Source organism: Capra hircus, chromosome 4 (assembly GCF_001704415.2).
Source record: "Capra hircus breed San Clemente chromosome 4, ASM170441v1, whole genome shotgun sequence".
NCBI lineage: Eukaryota > Metazoa > Chordata > Mammalia > Artiodactyla > Bovidae > Capra > Capra hircus.
Window position 1 is genome coordinate 88,685,348 of NC_030811.1, and position 27,994 is coordinate 88,713,341.

A 27,994-nucleotide genomic window follows, 5' to 3' on the forward strand; every position below is an offset into this window, starting at 1 on the left:
ATTAGATGAGCCCAATGTGGTGGACAGGATGGGGGGACTCCAGGCCAGAGGGTAGGGCTCTCATTGCAGTAAGAATTCAAATCTGAGAAAGCAGAGTCCTTGTTTCCTGTTCATGGCTCTGTCTCCTGCAGACCAGAGCTTGGGACATGGCGGCACTCAATTAATGATGGTTGAAGGATCAAAATCAGTCTGTAAGGGGTGATTCCTGGAAAGCAGTCTCTGAATTTTTAGGTTATCTATTCCAGCAGCTTTTGGACCACTCTGAAAAAACTTGAAATGATTTCCTACCTCCCAAAGGCCCCGTCGGAAGGTGGGCACCTTCACTCCTTGGATAGCCATCTTCTCATCTTAGCCTGTCACATAGATTTGGAGTTATCACATATTCCGGATATAATGAATGCATTTAAAGTATTGCCTTCTAAACTGTTAAACAATTGAAAATTCAATGAGGGCAACCAATGTTTATGAATGAGTCGGAAGTGTTTAAAATGCAGACATTTATTAAGAGTCTGAGGAGTAAGAAATTCCCAGAATAATTTATTACCTACACATTTCAATTTTGTTCGGAAGTTCTAATTCTCAGCAGACATTAATCAAGCCATCCCACTCTCTTTTAGGTTACTTCCCCCATTTCACAGATAGCAATTCGGTGGAAGTTAAATGACTTGTTGCCAAGGTCACACGGAGAATATAAATCTAAATAATTCATGGTTTCAGTTCTCTCTCCTGCCATTTGTTAGATTGAAACCGAGGGAGGTTTCCTGAGGATTTCAATGGCTTCCCTGGTGACTGACTGTATATATGCTGCTCTCTGCTGCCCTCTGTTGATAGGAGAAGGCAAGAGTGGATCTCAAGACTACTGTTTTCTCCAAGTTAGGTCTGGGAGCAGCTGTACCAACATCACATGGGAACTGTTAAGAAACAGAATTCATGGGGCCTGGACCCATAATTTTGGGGGTTGGGCTCAGTAGTCTGTGTTTAATAAACCTACAAGTGATTCTGCTGCAACTTGATATTACTTTTCTGCTTCAGGTATGAATGACCTGGCCTCCTAGTTATCATAAAAATGGCAAGCCCCTTCACACTGCTTCCCACATGTAGTATCCGTACCGTTATGCCATATACGCAGTACTTTTCATGTCCGTTCATTCTTCCAGAGCAGCCTGCAGGAGCCCTGTGAAGTGACGTTCCCTGGTGGCTCAGATGATAAAGAATCCTCCTGCAATGTGGGAGACCTGGGTTCAATCCCTGAGTTGGGAAGATCCCCTGGAGAAGGGCATGGCAACCCACTCCAGTATTCTTGCCTGGAGAACTCCTATGGACAGAGGAGCGTGGCAGGCTACAGTCCATGAGGTCACAAAGAGTCCAAAACGACTGAGCAACTAAGCATAGGAAGCTCAGCACACCAACTCCTTAAGAAAATCTTCACCTATTCTTAAGAAAACTAACAATTCTGTAATAGCATTTGGTATCCAGAGTGTATTCAGATTTCCCTCAGTTGCCCCAAAGAATGTCTTTCATGGTTCTTTTTTTTTAATATTAGGATGTAATCTAGGTTACTAAACGGCTTTTGGTTATTGCGTCTCTATATTCTTTTAGCCTAGAATATAGGTCCACAAACTATGGCCCATAAGCCAAATCTGGCCCGCCACCTGCTTTTGTCAATATGCTCAGGCTGGAACAAAGCCATGCCCTTTCATTTATGTATATGATGGCATTTCTGCTACAGCATTGGAGTTGAGTAGTTGCAACAGACACCATATGGCCCATGAAGCCTAAAATAGTTACTACTTGGCCCTTTACAGAAAATGATTGCTGATCTATGACCTAGAACTATCCTCTCACATTTAGTTTTATTATAATACTGACTATTCAAACAAAGACTCAGAACAACTGCTTGTAGAAAATCTTCTTTTAGACTGGTGTAATTATATATATACATAATTCATCAAAATTTCATATTATTGTATCATATACTTAAAAACATAAAATACTCAGAAATTATCAGCATTCCGTGGGACAAAGTTACACAACTTTTTATGTGTCAAAAGTATACAGGAAAATTGAAAGGCAAACAAAAATTAGAAAAATAATTCCAAGATCTGGTCTCTTCTCATACTTTATTTTTCAGGAAAGAAAAAGGAATGTCATGACTGACACAGGGTAGTTTCAGTTACAAATGAAAGTAAAATCCTTACTGATCACGTTTCTCATTGGAATAGAGAAATGGGTAGGGAAACCAGAAAGACTTCCTTCTTTGGGAAATCATAACACATCATGTCAACTATGAGTGCCAGAGTCTACAGAAATTCAGGTGTGTCCACAAGATTGTCAACACGAGGATGAGGCCATGTGCCTGGCAACACACCTGGTATACAGAAAGTGCCACATAAATGTCCACGGGAAAAATGAATAAACGAGTACTGATCCTTTACACATTTGGACTGGGCAGGCAGTCATGATAATATTCATACATTTATTAGCCTAGTCTTTTTTTTTTTTTTCAGTATAGCAAGCATGCACAGCTTACTAAAAGCTGACCTGTTAGTGTTCTGTTGGGAGCTCATGCATGTTCATTGACACAGGATTCAGGGAGCTTGGACCATGACCTTCAGAACAGGAATTCACTGGTTTTATGTATATGGTTATATGGAAAGCTAGAACATGTCCAGCCTCTCTTTCCAGTTAACTTAGGTCAGACTCTAATGAATAGTACCTTCTCCTGCTACTCTGAATATAGCGTATCTATCCTAGTGATTACCTAAGACATTGCAAGTGAAACATAAATCATCATGAAAGGAAGCTCTATTAATTGGCTTTATCAGCTATATAACATGGAAAAGAATTAAACTACATGCAACCTCAGCCATGTCCCTAAAATGTCATTTAACCTATACAAATTTTAAAAAATTGGAACTCCCTCACACAATCTATATTTTACATTAATCTTTTTAGAAAGTTATCATCATCCACTCCAGCAAGCTGACATAAATGGTGCTGAGGATGAGCTGTTGGTCAGAAGTAAGGCTGAAGATTCAAAGAATTCCTGGTTGGTTCTTGAGCAGTGGATCTTTTTCCTGGTTTCCGGGGAAGAACAGGGTCTTTGCATGACTGAGGAAAACATTCAGGCCTTTGCCTCTGATCACGATCCCAGGGCTGTTTTCTATTGGTTTGTATTTCTTGTGTTTTCTGAAAGCAATGTGTTGGACAGATTAAAAAAAGATCTCCAGCTGGAAAAGGTTGCTTTCTACAAATCTTTCACAAGTCAAGTGCAGAATCGTTCATTCCATTTAACTTATGGCTTTTAAGACAGTGTTGTCTTATGAGAATACATTTTCTCTTCTTTATGCAAGAAATGTGCCTGCTTACTATAACTTGAGATTATATGTTAAGCATTAAACTGACAATTTGGTAAAGTTATTGACATTTGGTAGCATTTTTAGGGATTAAAAAAAACCACAGCAAAATTAATAGGCTAGTTTGCTATTCATCATTCAGTAGAAGATTTTCTTCCCACACACAAAATGTTTCAAAGCAGAAAAGGGAAAACAGCCCACTTGTGCAGAAATATGCCATTTATTTTTGACAATATACTCTAGTGATTTAAAGTGTGAGAACCAGCAACTTACTTGTACATCAAAAAGGCGATCACAGTGACGAGTACGGCCAAGCAGCCAAGGGAGACCAGGATACCATTTGCCATTCTTAAAAGGGAAGCTGGGTCTTAAAACAGAAGCAGGGTCATATTAGTGACAGCTTCCACCTAGAGGACATGCTGCTTGTAATGTAATTAAATCAATGAGGAAGGGAGCAAACAGAAGATATACGGCTCCTCTGAGCTTTCAGTAATCTTTCCCTTTACATAATACATAGTCTTCAGGGAAGCTTATCTTCCATTTAGAGAATGAGTTAGCATGTCTGGAACACTGTGTTAAGGGCTTAGAAGATGTCATGTCCTGAAGACACCTGCTCTGGTCTGAGTTAACCCAGCCACGCCCATGCAGCCAAGGGCTTCATGAACTTTCTGCCCACTTCTCTGGCCTCATCTTCCACTGCCTACCTTCCAGCTGGGATAAAGATCCATCGTCCCCACGCTCTTTCAGATTTCCATGCCCTCTGCTGGGAATGCCCATCGCCCAGCTCTCACCAGCATCTAACCCTTTGCAGTGCCTGCTAGCCATGCATGAGGGCACTGGGTCATGCCTGCCTTTGTCGTGCCTCTCCTTGTCACCCTTCCTTTGCCTCCACCACACTGTATCACAATTACTTCTTTGGATTACGTGTTCTTTGTTCTCCCAGAACCCAGCAAATCAACTAGTCTTGTCTCTGCCACCAAAGTACAAGCAAAGTTGGTCTCTTTTCCCTCTGTCTTCTCCGCCACCATCACAGTTCCAGCCACCAGCCCTCTCCCTTGTGAGGACATCTTCATCATCTGCTCACTTGCACTGTTACCTTCCAATAACCCTGGCGTCACTCAGCCGTCCGAATGACCATCTAAAAGTACTAATCAGATCACGCTTCAGCCCTGCCAGCAGTTCCCCTTGCACATAGAATAAAGCCAAACCCTATCAGTGGCGCATAAAGATCTAGATGGGCTGTTCATTCCTGAAATGCAGGTCTCAGTTCAAAGGAGGCCCTTTGCCAAGCGGGTGCCACCAAGTTGGCGGCACTTTCCTGACCTCCCAATCTAGAGAGTCCGCCTCTGTGTCCTCTCTTCCATGCTTGTCACTCTCCATGCCTGTTTCATTGACTTCACAATATCATTTTATTTGTTTATTCCCTGTTGCTGCTCACTAAGGCGGGGATCTTCCTTACCTTGTTCCCACTCTATCTAGAACTGTCTGTGCGGTGCCTGGAGCTGTGCTGGGCATGGAGTGGATACCCGATGAATATTTGTTGAAAATATTCCGGGTGATTCATGAACATTCGGTGAATCAATGATTAAGGCATTTCAGCTAAAAGTCTATGGGCTTGGCTTCAAACAATGATCAACTTTTGAAATTCTGACTCTGAAACCCAAGTCATCAGTCTACAATCTCCATTGAATTAAAAGCTCTCTTTCCTTCCTTTTTTTTGGATTTTAAAAATGGCTCAGGGGGACTTTCTTGGTTGTCCAGTGGTTAAGAATCCACCTGCCAATGCAGGGGACACGGGTTCGATCTTTGGTCCAGGAAGATCCCACATGCCACAGAACAACCAAGCCCATGCCCCACAAGTACTGAGCCCACGCTCTAGAGCCTGTGCCCTGCAACAAAAGAGGCCGCTACAGTGAGAAGCCTGAGTACCACAGCAAAGACTATCCGCCATGTGCCTCAACTAGAGAAAGCGCGTGCACGCGGTAACTAGGACCCAGCGCAGCCGTAAATAAATAGCGCGTGCACGCGGTAACTAGGACCCAGCGCAACCATAAATAAATACACAGAACGGCTCAGGGACTTCTCCACTGGTACAGTGTCTAAGACTTCGTGCTCCCAAAGCAGGGGACCCCAATTCGATCCCTGGTCAGGGAACTAGATCCTACTTGACACAACGAAAGGTCCTGCGTGCCACAACTAAGACCCGGTGCAGCCAAAAAAAAAAAAAAAAAAAAAAACAGTCCAGGTCACACCTAAAGTTATCGATAACTACAATAAGTATTAAAGGAAAGCAAATATCCAAGCATCTAATCCAGGTAAGAGAATGGTGATTTGCCAGAACTGAGGAAGCTTCATGGACTAGGTTAGGACTCTAAAAGGCAGTTTTAAAAGCAGCTGTGGCAGCACAAGAATGACCCCAGCAGCTCCTGAAAGTGACGGCCTAGGAGATCCACATTCAGTAGGATACAGAGGCTCTGGCTACCTCTTTTTGACCTGCTCCCCAGTCCTGCACCCCAAGCCCCACGTATCCTGCCTTCAAGGAAGCAGGATATGTTTGCATTCTTTTTTTTTTTTTTTAATGTACACCTTGGCTCTTACCAACAATAAACGCTCAAGCAAATAATTATATGCATTATTACTTTTGCTTTTCTTTCAATGAGGTTAAAGCTGCCTTTTATACTGTTAATAAGTAAATATATATTTAAGTACATTTCACTTTATAAGATAGACTCCAAGACCAAAAGAATTATTTGTGAGTTAGTCATTCGACAATACTCAAATTAAGGAGCAAAGTGGGAACTCCTCGAGTGGTCCAGTAGCTAAGACTCCATGCGCTCAATGCCGGGGCCTGGGTTTGATCCCTGGTCAGGGAACTAGATCCCACATGCCGCAGGTGAAGAACGGCATGCCGCAGCTAAAAGTCTCACATACTGCCACAGAGATTAAAGCTCCATGTGCCACAACTAAGACTCAACTGAGCCAAATACATAAATAAATAATTTAAGAGCAAAACACATGCTGTAATGTGGCACAATTTTACCTGTCCCTTCCGTTCCACCATGAAGCACTTCTTTTACGAAGTAAAGGATTATTTTACAACATAGCCAGTTACATGTGAAAGTCAGTTAGGGTCACCAGGTAAAGTCCCTAGGGGTTAGGGAAAATAAACAGCCACCAGTGAACGGGAATTTCTCAGTGAAATTCCTTCATCCACTTTGTCAACACTTTACCCCTCTGAGGTTAAGGGGACAAGGAGTAGTCTGTCTGCTGAACATTTAAGGACTTGGGTAATCTGGTTTGTTTCCAATCTCACTGTAACGCTTGGTAGACTTTGGGAAAGAAAAGAAGGGTCCATGGTAACTTAGAAGGGAGCCAAGAGTCCACCTGGTTTCTCGTTTCTCCTCTTGGCTTCACGTCTCCCTTTTGTTATAGTTTAATTGGAGAACATTGTTATTTTTTTGATGTTCGGCTTTACACTTTCCCTTTGAAATACAAACCTATACAAGCATTCAGTGACCACATCCTATTATTACTTGTCCATGATCATAGCTGATTTTTTTCATCAAAAGGCTTTTCTTGGACTTTCCTTGTGGTCCTGGTGGTTGAGAATCCTCCTGCCAATTTAGGGGACACGGGTTTGACCCCTGGCCTGGGAAGGTTCCACATGATGCAGAGCAACTAAGCCCATGCTCCACAACTACTGAAGCCCGAGTGCCTGGAGCCTGCACTCCACAGAATGAAGTCATTGCAGTGAGTAGCCTTCACACCGCAACTAGAGAGCAGCCCCTGCTCACCACAACTAGAGAAAAGCCCGCTCAGCAACGAAGACCCAGCACAGCCATAAGTAAATGAACAAAACATTTTCAAGGCTTTCCTTTGGCCATTATTTCATACGTTCTCTCTCTCTCTCATCCCTTCCCCAAGTAGATTTGCTATTGTATTGTAATATCATTTCTCAAATCCACATTAATGACAGTTCAATGAATTTTACACTGAAATAAAGCTAAACATTGAGAGTGAAGTGTTGAATAGCTTTAGTATCAGACCCATGCTTTATCTGCAACATGAAATGTTCGTACAACCATAAAACAAAACTTACCTCTGCTGGTGATAGAGACGAGGGTGCTCGTGAGGGCCAGACTTGCATCATCACCCAGAGTGAGGTTCATACAGTATGTCCCAGACCCACTGAAGGCTCTCCTCACCGTCAGCAAGCACGCGTCTCCCAGCTCCATGGGCACAGGGTCGCAGACTGGGTTCTGGGTGATCTGGCAGCTGGGGTCAGAGATGACAGTGCAGACCTCTGTAGGGATGCTGGGGGGTGTGAACGACATCCAGAGGGAGAGAGAGGGGAGTATGACCTCAGTTTAATAGGAAAACATAATTACACTTCTGTGAAACTGAATCCCACCTTAGTCTTACTCAAACTATATGATGTAAAGTTGTCACATACAATTTACTCTTAAACAAGCCTGGATGTGTATGAGCCAGTTTCCCCTATATGCTCAGGAAGGTGAGGCCCTAGGACTGAAGGAGGAGGAAATTATTTCCCCCAAGGCAAGGGCCTGCTGGGAACTTGCTTCTCCTCTTTGGCTCCCTAGAGACTCAAAGATGCAGGTGGCTTAGGTGTTAGGCTGAGGTGGTACTAAATGCCAGTCGGCCCTGTGGGGCCTGTGCAGACATCTGACTACAGGAGCAGCAGCAGCCAGAGCTGTTCACGCAGCACCTGCTGTGTGCAAGGCTCCGAGTTTCAGAGAAGTGACACGGCCTTGTCTCTTCCTCTCGACAACCTGATGAGGCAAGTAATGGTAGCCCAATGCAGCAGGTGCAAACCAGTTCTGGGAGGAGAGCTCGCTGGCCTCTGGTCACAGAAGCAGTTAGAGGTGGAGCTGGGATTTGCATAAAGGATATTTGACAGCTGTCCCTGTAACCAGTCAGCTCCCATGCATTACTGTCTTAGCCTCTGTTTCACGTCTGAGTAGACTTCCTGAATGGAGAGACCAGGCTCTGAAGCTAGGCTGATACAGGCTCAGGGACTTAGATGAGTTCATGCTCTCTTCACCCCTGGCCTCTGGCAGCACCTTTGCCTCTCCAGTCAGGATGTTCTCCCTTTCTGTCCTCCCATTTTCTCCCCCACTCAGAGAGCTTCAGAGCTATTCCTTTCTTATTTTGCACTACACCACTCAGCTTGCCAGATCTTAGTTCACTGACCAGGGATGAGCCCATGCCTCTTGCAGTGGAAACAGGGTCCTAACTACTAGACCACCAGAGAATTCCCTGGAGCTCTCCCTTTGGATCAAGTGTGGCCTCCTTTCTATACCAGCTCATTCTTTAATCTATACATCACATAGATACATACATATAGTTGTTAAGTCATGTCCAGCTCTTGCGACCTGCCAGGCTCCTCTGTCCATGGGATTCTCCAGGCAAGAATACTGGAGTGGGTTGCCATTTCCTTCTCCAGGGGATCTTCCTGACCCAGGGATTGAACCCAGGTCTTCTGCATTGCAGGCAGATTCTTAACCTCTTTACCGACTGAGCTATGAGGGAAACCCATATATATCATATACACATACATTTTAATTCCTTGATTCATTTATTATATTCAAATTATTTAAATAGTTAATGGGTTAACTGATATAGTGTTTATATATAAATTACTTTTTATTTAGTCTATTATCTATATATGTGCATGCTCAGTCGCAACTGACTCTTTGTGAGCCCATGGACTGTAGCCTGCCAGGCTTTTCTGTCCAAGGGATTTCCCAGGCAAGAATACTGGAGTGGGTTGTCACTTCCTCCTCCAGGGGAATCCTCCTAAGCCAGGGATCAAATCCACGTCTCCTGCACTGCAGGCAGATTCTTTACCATTGATCCACCAAGGAAGTCCCTATTGTTTATAGTTGTAACAAAACCACAGGAAGTCAAATTATGTAATACAGTAGAAAGAGTTTTATAAGTTTTAAAGATAGACAGGGTAATCAGGCATTGCTATTCATCAGCACAAGGACACAGCCCTTTCACACTGGCTCCCCAGACTCCAGAGAAGCCTCAGGGAACTTCAGAGATTCTGAGCCTGCAAACCTTGCTCTGCCGGGTACCCACCATCTGGACAGGTACTATAGCCGTTGTGTATCTGATGGCCCAATCTGTAAAATGAGAAGACTCGTATGATTGTGTGAGGATTTGACGTGAAAACAGAAGTAAAATGTTAAGGACACAGTAACTGTCCAATCCGTAATTATTCAGCAGTTAAATGTGATGAGCCTCGCTCAACTCTAGCAAAGCAAGTGCACATTTGAGAGCACTTGGGAGGGCCCTTCCTCGTTCTGGCTTAGTGAGCAACTAGAATGCAAATCTGGGGCTTCCCAGATGGCGCTAGTGGTAAAGAGCCTGCCTGCCAATGCAGGGGATCTAAGAGACTTGGGTTTGATCCCTGGGTTGGCAAGATCTCCTGGAGGAGGAATTGGCAACCCACTCTAGTATTCTTGCCTGGAGAATCCCACAGAGAGAGGAGACTGACAAATTATAGTCCATGGGGTCGCAAAGAGTCAGAACTGAGTGAGCAACTGGGCACACAGAATCCAAATCAACCTAACAAGTGGGAGGTGTGTGAAGGCCATTGTTCAGCCTGGGGTTCTCACTTGGCCCCTTCCTTCCTCGGAGACTGTACTCACCTCCCTTGGCAGGTCACAACGAAATCCACCAGGGAGTCGTCAGGCTGTGGCCCAGGCATCAGGACGTCTGTCACTTGGATGATGTTAACCTCTAGAATGCCCTCTAAAGGAACAATGCCCCGTAGAAAAACACATCAAAATACACACTGCAAACCAAACCACTTCTTAACAAATCAGAAGGCCAAACAAAATGAACACAGCCTTTCACCATGCCAGACTTGGGAAGCTATCCCAGAGTTTGGATACATGTCCAGGCAGCGTTTTCAAAGTCAAACTGAACTGTTCTTCAGTCCAAGCTTGACCTTTATTCCTGGATCCTGTGTATACGTCAGGAGGCAGATGACCCTGGAGGAAGGGAGGCCCATCCACTGTGTCTTGTGCTGAGGGGCTCAGCCCCGGGGCATACAGCTTGAGTTGTAGCCCCACCCAACACCTGTGAGCAGTGCCCCTCGCGCACAGCCCTGCGTGGCTGTTCTGTTCATCCCCCTTTCTTACACACAGGACGTCTGACTTTGTGAAATCACCCAGAAGAGGAAAGCAGGAGCTGTGGGAAATTGCAGCTGGCCTTCCTTCAGGCCACATTCGTTCAGATTTCTGAGCAGCACAGGGTGAGGAGGTCCAGGCCCCCCGGAGGCTCCTCGCCAAGTGGGCCTCACTGAGAGTTCTTTTCCACTGAGGACCTTGTTTCACCCCTTAGAGGGACGTCTAAGGAAGGCTGGAAAAGCAGGTGGAAGTCTAGAAGCTGTGGAGTCTTTTTTGTGCATGTGTGGTAGCACCTTGAGTGGGTGCCCTCGCTTCCCAACCCCACCCACCCCTGGGGTCAGGGAAGGGAGTGGGTTGCCCAAGGTGGATTCTAACATCTTTCCCCCACGGTCTTACCTACAATTGTGATGGTGGCTTTAAAGTAGCCATATCTGGTAATATGGCAGCTTTCATCAGGAATCTCCCTCAGCTCCAGGGTATTGTCACCAGCAGTTACTAGAGGGTTTAAATAGAAAGATTTTTAGATTAGTTGCTGAGAATGCAAAAGATGTCCATGATATAACTGAAGATCTAAACGTCTGTTTACTTGCTCTTTAGAAAAACATCAAGAATTCTATACTATTAAATTGCTTCAGAAATTTGAACTAAATGCGTAACAATTCATGAGATGTGAGAGCTATATTATAAAATTGTTAAATTATGTAAGCAAACACAGTCCCATGTTTTGTTCAAATATAAATAGCAAATGAAAGGTGGAAGCCATTTAAAAATGTGTAACATAATAATCATGAAATAAAGCAGGCCACAATAGATAAAATTATATTGTAATTTTGGAAGAACATATTCTGGGCTCAAATTCTAGGCCCCTTGCTTTCAGCTCTTTGAGACCATGGGCATATCATTTAACTTCTCCTTGCCTCAATTTGCCCATCTGTAAAACAGGAACAATATTTATTGACCTACCAGGGTTAAACTATTAAACTTAAATAGAGAAGACATATAAAACTTGCTTTTCATGTCTGTCACATAGGAAGTAGTTGATAAATATTCATTTCCTTGTCCCAATATGCTCTTATATATGTACTTATTTAGATATACATGTGTTATAGCATATATGACACATAATTTTAAATGTTAAGAAGCGAACAACATGGAAAAGGGCAATTCTTTCCCCATTTGGATGTCTCATGAATCCTAGGTTTCTATTCTCGAAGTCTTACAGTTACTGTGATGGGCAGAGGTGTGAGGAAGGAAAGAAGGGACTACAAGATACTTTTGAAAAATAGCCCTTTGAATGTGATTAGAGCAAAGAATTTAATGCTCTATTAGTTACAATTTAAAAGGCTCTAAATGAGGTGTTGGTGTTCCATTAGCAAGATAAAAAGACTGGGAAGAAAATATAATATTGAAAATACAACATTATGTCTCTTATGTTTCCAAAGACATGAAAATGGACACAGTTTGGGGGAAATCAAAGCTTAAGAGCTGCAGCTTTAACACAGGAGTATGTAAGGATGGAGCCAACTGGGAGATTTCTCCAGGGCCTCAGAGCCTCTAGTGGGGAACAAGTGTGCCTGTGATGCTCCTATGCTCAGAGGGAACTTTGCAGAGCAGCTCTCAGAGCAACTCTGGAAACGAGTGCTCTCTGGCAGACACTTTGGGAAACGCTGTTTGGGTAAAACCCAGAAAGGTTCTGACATCATGTCAGATTCAGATGTAGGTGTGGTTTATCAGCAGGGCAGGCTGTGGCAGAGTTGGCTATATTCCCTGAGTCTCAAGGTGGTCGTTTGGAAGTTGCAGGTAATCTCATTCATTGTATTCTGAGATTTAACAGATGAGCTCCAAAGCAAAAGATATGTTTGTGAAGGGTATTAGGGATGGCTGCCTCTTCCCTAGAAAACTCCTTTATAGTTTGGACCATAAAGAAGGCTGAGTGCCAAAGAATGGATGCTTTTGAATTGTGATGGGACTCTTGAGAGTCCCCTGGACTGCAAGGAGATTATATATATATAAACACACACACATACACACACACACATACACACATACATAGATGATATATATATATGATATATATATAACATGATCTATATATACAACATGACATATATATACACATTATACACACACACACATACAAAGTCACTTCAGTTGTGATGGACTCTGTGACCCCATGGACTGTAGCCCATCAGGCTCCTCTGTCCATGGATTCTCCAGGCAAGAATACTGGAGTGGGTTGCCATGACCGAACCTTCCTGGCCCAGGGACTGAACCCACATTTCTTAAGTCTCCTGCATTGGCGGGCAGTTTCTTTATTACTGAGCCATCAGGGAGGCCATGCATAAATACATATATCATATATATATTATAACACTGATTAGCATCAGTCTTGGAAAGGTTTTTCTTTTTAGATCTGTGCACAAAAGTCTGAAAAATGATCAGTGGCACTGTTAGCTAAGGGAAGAGAATTCTGTGGCTTAAAGCTAGTGCATACCTGGCTATCCTATAATGTAATTATCCCCCTGAATCATCACTTCAACTTTGCTTGTGTCTCACTCCTGTGGTTGCATTTGGTTTCTATGTAATAGCTGTAATTATTCGGAAGCCCCTTACCAAAGCAGAGACAACATAATTTTTGGTCAAATAGTAATCCATTGCTCAACAACCCCAGTCTGTTAATATGGTCTGTGTAGCTAAAAATGCTCTCTCCCCCAGAGGACAAGCACTCTAACCACTTTCTCAAGTCATGGGCTGACTCCTATCATCACCTTGGGTCCCATTACATATTTCTGTCCCTCCAAGTCTCACAGTTGTTTTACGGCATTTGGGATTGATTATGGTTGATCTAACACCTTTAGATGAAGTCAAGCAGCTTTCTTTCACTATATAATGTAATGAATTCATAAGGTTGCTACCTTCTATCTTATTGTTTAACCTATAGAAAATAATTACACATTTAAAATACTCTTTCATTAACTTAAAATATCTTTTGCATATGTTATGACATAAATATGTTCTAAGAAAAATAATCTTGCTTTATAAAAATGCAATTCAAAATAGACTAACATTAAATGACCTAACATTAAGACCTTTACCATTCTGGAATTTCTAGACAGACAAAGCAAGCATCTGTAATTTATTTTGAATTTTACCCTTGGTGTCCTTATTTGTAGGAAGACCATCAATTCTTGTAGATAAATAAACTGACTCTTCTCCAGAAATACCAAAACAAAGCTATATGTTTAGAGTTGTTCAAGGCAGTTATATTTATAATACGAATTAGAATGAACTGAAGTGTCCATCAGTAAGAGAATGGTTAAATAAGTCGTTGAATAATGTGAATTACACTTACATGTACTGATAATGGAAAGATGTCTGTGATGTTTGTTAAATGAAAAGAGGCAAATTGTAAAGCAATATATATTGTGTGAACCCATCTACCTAAAAATTAAAACCACAAATCCTATTTGTATTTACTGGGAAGATCCCACATCCTGTGCAGCCACTAAACCTGCACACCACAAATACTGAAGCCTGCACCCTAAGGCCCGTGCTCTGCAACAAGAGGCACCGCAACGAGGAGCCTGCACACACAGCAAGAGAGAGCCCTTGCACAGCGGCGAAGACCCAGCACAGCCAAAAATGAAATAAATAAATTTATTAAAAAAAAAAACAACTCTTAACAGGGTTTAACTCTTGGGAGGAGAGAATGAGGAGCTTTCACTTTTATTTGAAATTTCTGAATTTGAATTTTTACTAAGGAACATGCATTCATTTAATAATTAAAAGTATTTCAAAAAACGAGCAAAATCAGTAACAACTTACAGTGTCTGGCATTAGCTATGCTTGACTTAATAAGTTTTTCTTAACAACACACTTATTTATTAATAACAGTTTATTATTTATATCTAACAGGTTTGGGTTAAAAAAAAGCCAACTGCAACAAGTCTGGACATCACCATGGAGTGTTCTGTGTGTACTTGGAGATGGCACCCTCTTGTGTCCAGTGAGAAGATGTCAGTCTACTGCCATCCCTGGGATGCCTGGATGGAGGACGTGTTCACCGCTGATGGGGAAGGATGGTGACGGCCTGGGGTAGGGTGCGGAATTAGATGAAAGCTGATGCTTCTCAAAGTAAATGCTCAAGAACTTCTTGAATGTCCCCGTGTATTATTATAAGTTGGGATTTAATTAACTATGCCTTATATCTAGAATAATTTTAGTGTCTGGAATCTCTCCAGTCTGCCAGCCAAGAAATATTCTCAAGGTTTATTCTTTTTTGAGCCCTTTGTAAACTACTTCTAAGCATGGTTGAGTTTTCACAGGACATGGAGTGTACGTGGGCAGGGTGGTGAGGAGAATGGAAATAGGGGAGGGAATGTGGAAGGGGAGAAAGGACAATGGCATGGCCTGAATGTTTATGAGGGGATAATGTGTCTCCTCTTAACTAGAAAAACTGGGAGGCAACCAGAAATGTGAAGGACTGGAAGGGGAAAAGCACCTGCATACATAACAAGGAACTGTGAGAATTAGGAAGGTCGAAGAACTGTATACGAGCCACCAAGTGACTTTCAACATATTCTCCTTTCTTCCGTATTCTAACAACTAAACACCGTGATAAGTAACTAAAGGAAATCAACAGCAGAAAATGGAATCACTGCAGAGTCTTTACATAATCTCTTTAACTAAGGATCTAATTATACAAACCACATCAATTTTTTGCTAGCTGTTAAGGAGGCCTGCCAACAAAAATTAACCTGGAAAACACTTACCCAAAGAAGGGGTGGTTTTTGGAGGTCTGGGTGAAGGCAAAGGACAAGGTCCAGGCACTTCAGCTTGCACAGTGAGGTTGAGGCTGAAGGTTCCATTGAGCACATAGGTGTGATTCAAAGTGTGATTGTTGGAAACGAACAGACCAGTATTATCCCCGAAGTTCCACTTGTAGTAAATGGCAGACTCATTGAGAAAGCGACTGGGATCGTGAATCAGGACATTGAACGTAATGGGGAGGTCCCTGAGGAAGGTTTCATCAGATGAATTTCGATTGTTCTTCTGGGACATAGTTACAAATACAGGAATCTGATCTAAAATGTACATCCAAAAAGAAGAAAGAAAGAGGGCATGATTGCTTGATTTTAAGTGGGTGACTTCAATAGCGCCTTTAGTTTGGAAATTAAAACGAGGGATAATTCAGCATCGTTTCTCCTTTTCTAATGCAAGTTTTCTAGAGTTTTCTCGGTTTACTTTAGAAAACACAGATGGAATATGTTATTAAATATATGAGGTTGAGAAGGAATCCAGATGAAGTGTAACTCAACCCAGAATATTTGGTTTTCAAATATTCTTTTTCAAACCCACTAACATCACCAGAACTCAGCGCCTCGTCCTCAGTTAATTCAGAGCTCATATCACTCACCTGTTACTACATACACATCTTTCACTTTTGCGATGGGAACATATGCCCATCGGTGTCTTCTATAGACAGTTACTTCCATGATTTGAGGGCCAAGACTCACATTGGCTGTGTTGATGGAAACTGTCACTGAACACCGTCCCAACTTCTGGAAATATTGACCTTTGAGAAGATAGAAATGTTTAGTTATTGGCTACATCATATGATCATTCTAGAAAGTTGATGTTCCTTAAAGACTAACAACTACCATTTACAGATTGTTTTCAGAAAGGAACAGCAGGGTGGGGATGCAGTCTTGGTTCCTTCAGAAAGGAAGACAGTGCTTATTTTTATATAAAACCTTATAAAACCCACAAATAAATAAATGTAGTTGTATATAGTCGACTAAAATGAAAAGAGCTGTTTAAGTGGGATAATGATGTTAAGTTGACAAATACTATAAGTAAGTGACCTGGCACTTGAAATACATGTGCTTCCCACAGAAAATACATTTAATGTAACAGTGAAGTGTCCAAGGGAGTTAAAAAATATATCCAAAAATCTACCTTATTTTTGTAATAATATTACTAGTTCAGATATATTGCTAAGCAACCTTTTTTTTATTTTAGGGAACTAGATTCCTCCACCTTCTAATAATATTTGTATATGAAAATGCAGCGATGAAAAAGAAACAGGTATGGTGGGCATGAAAAGGAATGAAGTAGTTTTGTTGACATTTCCAGGGCCCCTGCGTCTTTTCTCTTTCTCCAACTGTAACCTAAATCTGACCACCACTGACTAGCTAGTGACAGTAATTTTCTCTCCTTTAGGGCTCAAAGATTTTTCTAATCTTTTTGAGGCGCCTGTCATAGATGTGTCATTGGAACAAAAGGCATTAGAAGATGGAAACTTGTAAGATGGGGATGTTTAAAGACCATGTTCATCACATGATCAAAGGTGTCAGGAAAGAGGGTGCTTCCCCAGGCAGTCCAAGGGTTAAGACTGTGCTTCTGCTGTAGGGAGCATAGGTTTGATCCCTGGTCGGAGAACTAAGATCCCACATGCCGCGAGGTATGGCCAAAAAAAAAAAAGGTGTCAGTAAAGGTTCAGGATCCCCCTTTACCTTGAAATGCAGAGGCAGTTCTGTTAGAGATTATAGGGGGAAGACATGTCTCTTAGAATTAGTGATATGTGAGGAAATGCCAGTTCTGGCACCCAGAGGTAGACCACAGTGGCAGCGCTTAGCTGAGAGAAAATATCCGTTAACTCTGAGACTTCAGCATAAAAAGGAAATTCAAAACAATCTTGTTATGAAAACAGCAATTTCTGGACTAACGGCTGATTAAATAAAGACATCTTAACTATCAAGTTAACGGATGGTAACTAGGCTAAACAGACTCTGAAGTGTTAGTGAGCTCATGTGACTCCATGCACATGATAAATGTCAATTCAGGTCAAAGAAATGCCACCTGGAGAGTTACCTGTCAGGGCCACAGTCTCAGGGCCACAAGGCCCTAAAAAATGTGCTTTAAATCAACGAGCATAGCATTTGTTATGTATTTTGTACTTTGTTCAGCTGGAGTGTATTATTAATCTGTTGCTTTGATTTGTAAATAATTGAAGAAAGAAAAGCTGTCTGAAATTCATTAAGACTGACAAAACATTCCGAAATTTGGAGTTTGTGTGATGGCTAGCAGATTTGAACTGCTCAGAACCAGAGGGAACCTAAGATTTTTAACTAAGAATTTAGCAACTTTGTTAATAACAACCTAAATTTAGTCCTCCTAAAAAAAAATCACTAATAATAAAGCAAAATGGATTCCACTTGTGGTTAAAAAAAAAAAAGAAGATAGGCTATGTCAAAGAAGAAGAGTATTTAGATTATTTTACTTTTATATGATAAAATATTATACAGTCATTAAAATAATGTATATAAAGAATTTTAGAGAATTCCCTGGTGGTCTCCTGAGTGATTAGGACACAACACTTTTACTGTCAGGACCTGGGTTTGATCCCTCGTTGGGGAACTAAGATCCTACAAGCTGCATAAGAATTTTAGTCAATGCTCATAATTTTGACCAAAGTATGTATATGATCTTAAATACTAGAAAAAAGAAAGAAATACTAGGAGCGAAAGCATCATCTTGTTAACAATGATAATCTCTGGTATGAATTATGCTGACTGATTTTTCATTTGTGCTTTTCTGCATTTTCCAAAATTTCTACTAAGAGTACAAGTCTAATTCTTTAAAATTCTTTTTAAAACATAAGAAATTAAGGAATAAATCAACAAATGACCATCCACATGCCATTCAAATATCATTTTTCATATTACTGTTTTAGACAGAAACAAATTGAGTAGTTTTTGTTTTTGTTTTTTTTTAAAGAAAGCCAAACCTGTCTTTTCTCCTTTTAACTATTTGATATCCTAGAGAAACAGCAAGGCTAACCAAGAATTTTTTTTATCCCTCACTGAAGGAAAGTTAAAAGAGTAATTGTTAAACTCCAGGTGTTATAATTCTCAATAATAGAAGGAGAAAAGAAAAAAATTAAAAATTTTAAGGAAAGGCAAAGAAGAAACCAGGGGGGATTGTAATAGCCCAACCAAGCGTGTGGAACACGTAGACAAAGTTCTTTCTCCAGGGGCGAGGGAAAGGCTTCCCATCAGGGAACACGTTGTGGTGGCCTTCGCTCGTGTCGTTTCCCCAGTCGCTGTCCTCTGTCCACGCTGTCCAGTTGTAAACATACGGGTCAGGAGATGCACCAGTGTCTAAACAGAGAAAGCGGCACGCCATGATTGTCATCTGGATCAGAATGCTCAAGGTTCACCACTGAATTAAATAAATGTTCATATGTTTTCATAACTAGCTGAGATACGGTTAGACAATGAACATCCTAATATTCAGAATTCATCTAATGGTACCTTTATGACTTGGGTCTTTTTCTGCCTACATGTTGTATTTCAATGAGTTTTATAGAAACCAATTTTTCAGAAAAGCTCAGAGATTTCATTTAATATGTTTATCTTCATATTGGGGCTCCAAATAACAAGCATATTCAAACCAAACTGAGGGATGCTGTACCTTTTTATTTTGATTCACTCTCTCTATCTATAGCTTTTCCTCCTAACTCATTTGACATCATGACTTTCTTCGCCTAAAGACTTCAGCACACTTCTAAGAATAAAGACATTCTCCTTCATAAGCATACCATTACCACCCCTACCACAGTCCAATCAAGGGTCACATCCTACACACGGCTATTTCACTTCTTCAAACGATTCAGATAAAAGATGTATAAATAGAAATACAGATAGATGGAAGCAAACAGAAAAAAAAAACATTAAACTTGCTGAATTTCGATCTACTTGCTCCCTACTTTTCTGTACGTATGACATTTTCCACTTTAAACAAGTCATGATCAATATACTTTCATCTGGAACAATCTTTTCATCCTCTTTTTCTTAATGTTCACTGACATTTATGAAGAGCCTTTTATTTATCTGTCTACTATACCACTATATTTTTTATTCTTAAATTGTCCCACGCATGGCCAGTAGGGGCCCCTCAAGCTGCCTCTGTGTCCCTGTGACATATCCCCATTACTTCCTGTTTACTGGCACAACAAGATGTCCCTGGCTCACCTGCTAGTGTCCTGTCCTACACCTGGAATCAGTCATTTCTTTCAAGAGCTCTCATTTCTTCTAACGGTAAGAGATACTTTATAAAACTTCCCATGTAAAAGTTTTTTTATGTGGACTCTCATGTAAAAGAGAACTGTATTGTCATTTGAAACATTAGTAAGAATCAACTTGTTTGGCGGGGGGAAAGCAAAAAAAAAAAAAGTTACAGGCTACTAAATACAATACTTTTAAATTATCAAACTCTTTCTATACAGAATTTATTGTTTTCCTCATCAGAAGATGAATCAATAAGAAATAAACCACTGGCAGTTTAATAGAAGTTCTAAGTAATAAAATCAGATCATCACTGCCCTTACTAGTCTTTCTGATTGAAGAATGTTAGTACTTACTTGAGTTTTTAAGGCTGTTGAGTTCTAAAACAAGATAATTCCCCTTGTAATTCCCCTTGTGTCTGTAATCATTCGTGCTCTTTAACTAGGACAAAGAGCTTCTCTGCTTTAACTAAGAGCAAAGCAAAACCAAAATATATGCATTTTATCATTTGTGCTAGCCACGTTTTTTCTGTGAACAGAAACTGATCTGATCAAAAAAGAGCTATCAAGCTGTTCTTTGAGAACAGAATTCTATCCCTGTGATGTGAATAACATTCCTTACCATTTCTGCAGTTCTTCTCATAAACTATGTTGCCACTGGCATCTTCCTTTTGGCATCTGGGGAATACCAGGTTCACTGCGAATGTTATGGTTGAGCCCACCAGTGCTGGGGAATCACTGGTCAGAACCGCCTGCACACGGCCTCCTAGGACATAGAAACAAGGAGCTCAGTGATCAAACATCTCTTTTCCTTTTCACTGATAAATAAAAAAAGGAAAGCTAAATCTACAAATAAGGACCAGAGGATCCTTCTGCCTCTTTACAACAAATTATTTGCAGGATTCCCAGCTTTTGCTGTCAGAGTACAACACTCCAGAAGATAAACTTGGAAAGTCAGACCAACTGAAGAACTCTCTGACCACAGAGAGAACAATTACTTAAATAATTAAAAATCTGTTTAATTTGATTGAGGAAACAAGTATTAAAGGTTTGTAATTTTTAATTTCAAAGTGAATGACTGAAGGAGTCATTCATTTTCGATATGAATGGAAAGATAATAACTTTCTGACAAATCACGCTTTTGAGACAGTCAAAGTGCTCTGGAATCTCAGAGCTTTTGAAGATGACCATTCCCACATTAAACCTGCTTGCTTTCCAAAATCTTCCAAGAGGTACCAAATGTAAATTTCTAAGGAGATTAAACTCTGTATGTGGAGGAGAGTGAGGAGTTTAGAAAGTGATACTGTGACAATAAAGGGAAGTTTGCCAAACCCAGGTGCCTCCCACTTGATAACTAGTGTACTATCATTCATGGTTGCTTCCGTGAATAGAGTTCACAATCTACAACATGAACTGAAATAAGAAAGTACAGTTGTTTGGCAAATGGGACCTAATCACACTTACAAGCTTTTACACAGCAAAGGAAACCATAAATAAAATGAAAAAACAGTCAACAGAATGGGAGAAAATATTTGCAAATGATTTGACCAACAGAAGATTAATTTCCAAAATATATAAACAGTTCATATAACTCAACAACAAAAAACAAACAACCAAACTGGAAAATGGGCTGAAAACCTAAGTAGACATTTCTCCAAAGAAGACATACAGATGGCCAATAGGCACATGAAAAGATGTTTAGAGAAATGCAAATCAAAACTACAATGAGGTGCCACATTACACCAGTCGGAATGGCCATGTTCAAAAAGCCTACAAATAATAACTGTTTGAGAGGATGTGGAGAAAAATCCTCTTGCACAGTTAGTAGGAATGTAAATTGGTGCAGCCACTGTGGAAAACAGTATGGAAGTTCATAAAAAAAACTAAAAATAGAATTATCACAGGACCCAATAACCCCACTCCTGGGCAAATAGCAAGAAAAAAATTATAATTCAAAAAGATACATGTATCTCTATGTTCATAGCAGCACTATTCACAATAGCCAAAACATGGAGACAACCTAAATGCCCACCGACAGAGGAATGGATAAAGAAGATGTGATGCATATACACAATGGAATACTACTCAGCCATAAAAAGGAACAGAATAATGCCGTTTGCAACAATATGGATGGAACTAGAGACCATCATACTAAGTGAAGTAAGTCAGACAGAGAAACACAAATATCATATGGTATCACTTATTTGTGGAGTATCACACATGACGCAAATGAACCTATCTGTGAAATGGAAAAAGACTCATGGACATCGAAAACTAACCTGTGGTCACCAAGGGGAAGGAGAAGTGGGGAGTTCGAGGTCAGCAGAAGCAAACTAGCACACACAGAATGGGTACATACCAAGGTCCCACTGTATAGCACGGGGAACTATATTCAATATTTTGAGATTAACCATAATGGAAAAGAATATTTTTTAAAAAGACTGTGTATAAATATATATATACATATATATCTGAATCACTGTTATACAGCAGAAATTAACACACTGTAAACCAACGATACTCCGATTTAAAAAACTGAATCACTATTATACACTTGAAACTAAAAAAAAGAAAAGAAGAAGAAATTACAGTTGTTTAAGTCTTTTGATTTACCTTTCCAAGAGCTTTTCCACCTCGAGTCTCCCCTCTTCCACACTGGATAGAGTTTTTCATTCCAGTCATTTTCATCTGATGACCATCCATTTAACTGGTTGTGCCCCCGCATATAACCAGAAGGTCTTTCATTGCTCAGCACATCATGAAAACCTATAACAATATTTGACAAAAATTATTTTGTCTACTTATTTCTCATTTAGCAGGTATTCAGAGAAACCATACCAGAAGGATGCCACTAGCCTCTGCCTTCTCTTCCTTCTTGCTGGTAGGAGGAGGGAGCAGCAAGTAATTCCCTTCTTAATGGAGGCAGATGAACACTGAAAGAACATTGATCTGGGAGCCACAGAAACTGCTACAACGAAACAGGCTGTGGGATTTCAGGGTTTCTTCTCTGGGCCTTCAAATCAGACAAAAAACCAAATGTCCTGTGATACTGTGAGGCAGTATCTGTCTCTAAAAAGGAACAAAGTGAGGAACAAAGGGAATCTATGTTTATTAATAAATGTTCATAACTGGAAATTCAGTTGAATTTTGAGTCACAGAATGATAGAATGTTCGACATTGAAAGAGCTAAGATTAGTTAGTTCAAATTCCTTCATTTATGTGACATGATTCATTCACAGATATCTCTAATCAAGTGGAAATGAAAATTTGTAACTTTTGATTCCCAGGATCAGTTTTTTCCCACGCTTCCAAGGCCTTCCTATTTCTCAGATTCTGAGTGAGAAGCATAATCCAAACACAGATTTCTTCTGATTTTAAATGTCAAAAGTCAAGGAGAGATACACACTTGAAAGGAGAGTGACAAGGAATGAACATATAGGTCCACAGAACAGACTGCAGAACTCAAAGATAGATTCACATAGATATGCCCTGTTGACTTTTGCAAAAATAATCCAATGGAGGAAAGAGAGCTTTTCAACACACAGTGCTGTAAAGAAGCAAAAAGCCTAGGAGGAATCTTCAGGCTCTAAGTAAGAAAGAATTTTTAGACTTAGTACCAAAATCTTAATCTATAATAGAGAAATTGATAAACCAGATCTCATTAAAATTAAAAAATTCTGCTCTGCAACATCATGTGAAGAGGATAATGAGGTAAATTACAGACAGGGAGAAAATACTTGCAAGCCACATTTCCAACAAAGGAATACTATCTGGAACATATAAAGGATTTTCACAATTCACAATGTTTAAAAAAGGCAAATAATTGGACTTCTTTGATGGTCAAGTGGTTAAGACTCCATGCTTCTACTGCAGGGGGTGTGGGTTTGATCCCCGGTTGGGAGGAACCAAGAGCCTACATGTCACATAACTTGGCAAAAAAAAAAAATTTTAAACCCCCAAATAATAGGGTAAAAGATCTGAACAGACATTTCACAGATGAGAATGCACAGATGGCAAGTAAACACATGAAAAGATGTTCAATATCATTTACCAGTGAGTAAATGCACATTAAAACCACAATGAGATGTCACTGTATAGCTATCAGAAAGACTAAAATTAAAAGTGACATCAGACGCAGAGTAACGGAATCACTCATACACTGCTGGTAGAAATGGTATAGCCATTCTGGAAAACAGCTTGGCAGTTTCCTTGTAAAACTAAACATGCAATTACTATGCAACCAAGCAGTTGTACTCTTGGGCATCTGTCCCAGAAAAAATGGAAACTTATGTTCACATAAAAACCTGTAAATTAATGTTCATAGCAGCTTTATTCATAATAGCCCAAGTTGGAACAACCAAAAAATCTTTCAGTGGGGCAAATGGATAAACTGTGGTACATGACATAGTATGGTATACTACTCAGTGATAAAGAAAAACTATTGATATCTGCAACAACTTCAGTAAATTATGCTGAGTAAAAAGAACCAATTCTCCCACATTACATACTATAAGTTTCCATTTCTCTAACAATCTTGAAATGACCAAATTATAAAATTGGAGAATGGATTAGTGGCTGCCAGGGGCTGGCAGGTGGGGTTGAGTGAGAAAGGGAAGTGGGTTTGTATCTGTGGTGATGGGACTGTTTGCTGTTTGGACTACGTCTATGTCAGTACCCTGGTTGCGACATTGTACTATGGCTGTGCAAGATGTTACCCTGGGGAGAAACCAGGTAAAGGGTATATACACGGGCATCTCTTTGTATTATTCTTAAAAGTGCCTGTGAATCTAAAATAGCCTCAAAATTTAAAAACGGAATTAAAAAATAGAACAAAAGCAACAACAAAAGCCCAATGGTAAGATTTGAAAAGATAGTGGGGCGGGGAAAGATGTGGGGGACACACCCAGCACCATGCGGCTGTTCCCTCTCCCCTTCAGAGGCCCTGCTCTGTCACACGGCAGCTGCGCCGCTTGTGAGCTATTAATACTTTGTCAGTACCTTCTCCTTCCTCCTTTTACCAGGGCTATGATTGGAAAATGGAAAGGAATACCTTGGTGTCTGATATACCACGAAATTCTACCCATCCTTACTTTTTGTGGCCAGGCTACATCGTCTTAAGGCGAGGTGAAAGGGACCACAGCAGGTTTCGTTGCAATGCTAATAGGTTGGGCCTCCTGTCAAACTGCCACCCAGCCTCAGGCTGATCTGCCTGCTGAGCTGAGCAAGGGGTGCTGACCTGTAAATTCTGTCGCTCCATTCCCCAACTGCGGGCTCTGGGGGAGTCTGTCCTGAGCGGACATGGAGGTAAGACAATTCCTCCTCCAAGCACGTTAGCCTTCTTCTCTGGGAACTGATCAGTTATTAAATGCTTGTTGATCACTACCATGTCCCAAGGCAACAGAGAAGCCAAGAGGTAAATAAGGACAACAGGTCCATGCACAAGGAATTACAGTAAGGGAGAAAAAAGATACAAGTCTTCACACACATAAATAAAAAAGGATGATTTCAAGTAGCTGATCTCACAAGAATCCCATTACACAGTTTCGCAAAGAAAGGAAAGGTCAGAGGAGCTAAGTCACTTTTCCTGGTCCAGACCCAGGGCTGGCAGGAAGGACTGCGGTCTGGTCTGCACGAAAGCCTTCTTCCTCTAGCCCGCTGTGCGTCCTTACTGTCTCTGGCCCGCCCCCTCCCCTGGGACAGGGGACTGGACAGCCCCTCTGGGATGTTGCGAGGCCCCACGCGGCTCAGCGGCCGGACAAGTGCCAAACCCCGGCCCGCGCCGACACAGCGCTTGCGTCTGGGTCCCCTGGTTGAAGTCGCAGGCCCTTTCCTGGGCGCTCACTACAGACCTTTGGCTCGGTAGTTAGGGGGCGGGAGGGTGAATTGGGGTTGGGAGGTCAGCCAGCTTCCCGCCTCAGCGCTGGCGGCAGAACCCTGGCCCCCTGATGCTCTCCCCCTCTCGCTCTATCCGCTATCCAAGACCCCACCACCACTGAGGGCTCCTGGAACCGCCCGCCCCGCCCCCAGCTCCCCCATCAGTCCCACCGTCTCCTGGGGAACCGGCAGGCCTGCTCGGGAACCAGCAGTGGCCCCCTCTTCCTCCTCCACCCAGCAGCCGCCGGGATTGCACTTCGTTGCAGGGCTTTTCTCTCTCTCAGGGAGAAGCAAGAGGAATGTGTGTACCTGTATCCAGAACCCTCCCATGTTAGATCTGGGCTCAGCAGGTGAAAAGCCAGACCTGGGCTCCTGTTTCCTCACCCGTGGAATAGAGGCAGGACCATCTGCCCTCCACGACCGATGCAAGTGGAGCAGCTAGCATAGCACTATACACGGTGTAGCCACCCTTATGGCAGAGAGCGAAGAGGAACTAGAGAGCCTCTCGATGAAGTGAAAGAGGAGAGTGAAGAAGTTGGCTTAACACTCAGCATTCAGAAAACGAAGATCAGGGCATCCGGTCCCATCACTCCATGGGAAATAGATGGGGAAACAGTGGAAACAGTGTCAGACTTTATTTTAGGGGGCTCCAAAATCACTGCAGATGGTGACTGCAGCCATGAAAGATGTTTACTCCTTGGAAGAAAAGTTATAACCAACCTAGACAGCATATTCAAAAACAGAGACATTACTTTGCCAGCAAAAGTCCATCTAGTCAAAGTTATGGTTTTTCCAGTAGTCATGTATGGATGTGAGAGTTGAACTATAAAGAAAGCTGAGCACCGAAGAACTAATGCTTTTGAACTGTGGTGTTGGAGAAGACTCGAGAGTCCCTTGGACTGCAAGGAGATCCAACCAGTCCATCCTAAAGGAAATCAGTCCTGAATATTCATGGGAAGGACTGATGCTGAAGCTGAAACTCCAATACTTTGGCCACCTAACGCGAAAAACTGACTCATTAGAAAAGACCCTGATGCTGGGAAAGACTGAAGGTGGGAGAAAGGGATGACAGAGGATAAGATGGTTGGATGGCATCACCAACTCAATACACATGAGTTTGAGCAGGCTCTGGGAGTTGGTGATGGACAGGGAAGCCTGGTGTGCTGCAGTTCATGGGGTCGCAAAGAGTTGGACACGACTGAGCGACTAAACCAAACCGAACTGATCACATGCTGGACCCCTTCTCCGCTCTTACCTCTCCCTGCCCCCTCCCCCGGCTATTGCCCCCTCATGGAGTTATCTGGCAAAATCAGGACTTTCACCCTGCGAAGGTTGTTACCCTACTAAAGTGAAGCAGAGTGGACCTTCTGGGTGATATCTAACTCACTCCCTTCTCCCACTCCGCACTACCTCTGCCTGGAAGACAGGGGCTGCTGGGGCCACACATCCCCTGGACTGGACAAGTGGGCCACCTGTGAGCTTGTTGGTTCACAACTCTGGCTTCCATTCCGGTCACAAACTCCTCTTTTTCAACCAGCTCCTCATTGGTCTGGGCATCACCTTTGTTAAGAAGTCCCCAGCCTCTAACTAGGAAAGAGACCCAGGGCTTCAGCTCTTTTCTCAGTAACCTCACTACAGTGGCAGCAAACTCCTGCAGGTCTGTGAAAAATCAGCAGGATTTTCTTTCTTTCTTTTTTGGCTGAGCAGCTTGTGGGATCTTAGTTCCCTGACCAGGGACTGAACCCAGGCCTTTGGCAGTGAAAGTGTGGAGTCCTAACCACTGGCCTGCCAGGGAATTCCCTCGGCAGAACTGGGAACAGCTTCTGGATTGGAATGATTAGAAAGCTTGTTTCCAGACTTGGGCTTCAGTTCGTCTGTGGCCCTATCCCGGTGGATGGAAATCAGACAAACTTTAGTGGGTAGTGTGGCTGTGATCTCAAGCCAGAGACTGTGCCCTTCACACCCCCACCCTCCCAATGCCTCTAAGAGAGCAGGTAGCAATTTTGTTAGAAGAAACCTCCACAACAGAGGGGCCATGCGTCTTTCACTTCCAAAGACCCTGGAGCAAAGAATGGAACTGAATGCATTTTGCTGTGCTCTCAACATCCCCGACCATTTCCAGAGGAAACAAGTGAGCATAAACGCTTCCTAAAGGCCAGCTGCAGACTCAGACAAACCCGTCACTTCAGCCAATAGCCAGAGAATGGGTTAAAGACAGAAACGGAGAGTTACTCACGTTTGGCAGCATCCATTGGCAATCTTGCAGCCAGAAGCAGAAATCCCAGGAAACAGTAGAGACATTCCATGCTGAATTCTCACAGACCTAGGCAATCAAGGTTTAACTTGTAACTCCTCTGGCTTCATCCACTAAGAACAACAGTGTTCTTCTGGTTTTTGCTGTGCTCCACTCTTCATTTTAATTAAATACTGAGCCTCAGGGTGGATCATGTGATGGTATTAAGCAGCATTGCTTGATCTGGTCTCTGGAGTTCAACCGCTTCTACTCATGTGCTTCTGACTCACTCACCCTTGGCATC

At 41.9% G+C, this 27,994-nt stretch overlaps 1 protein-coding gene across 3 annotated transcripts; it reads right to left on the reverse strand.

Annotated features, from left to right (window-relative positions):
• On the reverse strand, positions 1-27,994 carry GPNMB (glycoprotein nmb). Of its 3 annotated transcripts, none has more exons than XM_013963196.2 (12): positions 27,694-27,994; positions 22,197-22,349; positions 20,206-20,349; positions 18,514-18,678; positions 15,933-16,091; positions 15,289-15,600; positions 10,913-11,011; positions 10,034-10,136; positions 7,456-7,670; positions 3,630-3,723; positions 1,111-1,219; positions 1-353 (listed from the first exon to the last, which is right to left on the reverse strand). In XM_013963196.2, exons 1-12 carry the CDS (start codon positions 27,761-27,763, stop codon positions 321-323), a joined length of 1,656 nt encoding a protein of 551 aa, XP_013818650.2. In that variant the 5' UTR covers positions 27,764-27,994; the 3' UTR covers positions 1-320. The 3 variants fall into 3 exon arrangements, with proteins under 3 accessions (XP_013818650.2, XP_013818648.2, XP_005679106.2); XM_013963194.2 differs by lacking the exon at positions 1-353 and adding an exon at positions 481-911; XM_005679049.3 differs by lacking the exons at positions 1-353; positions 1,111-1,219 and adding an exon at positions 2,102-3,189.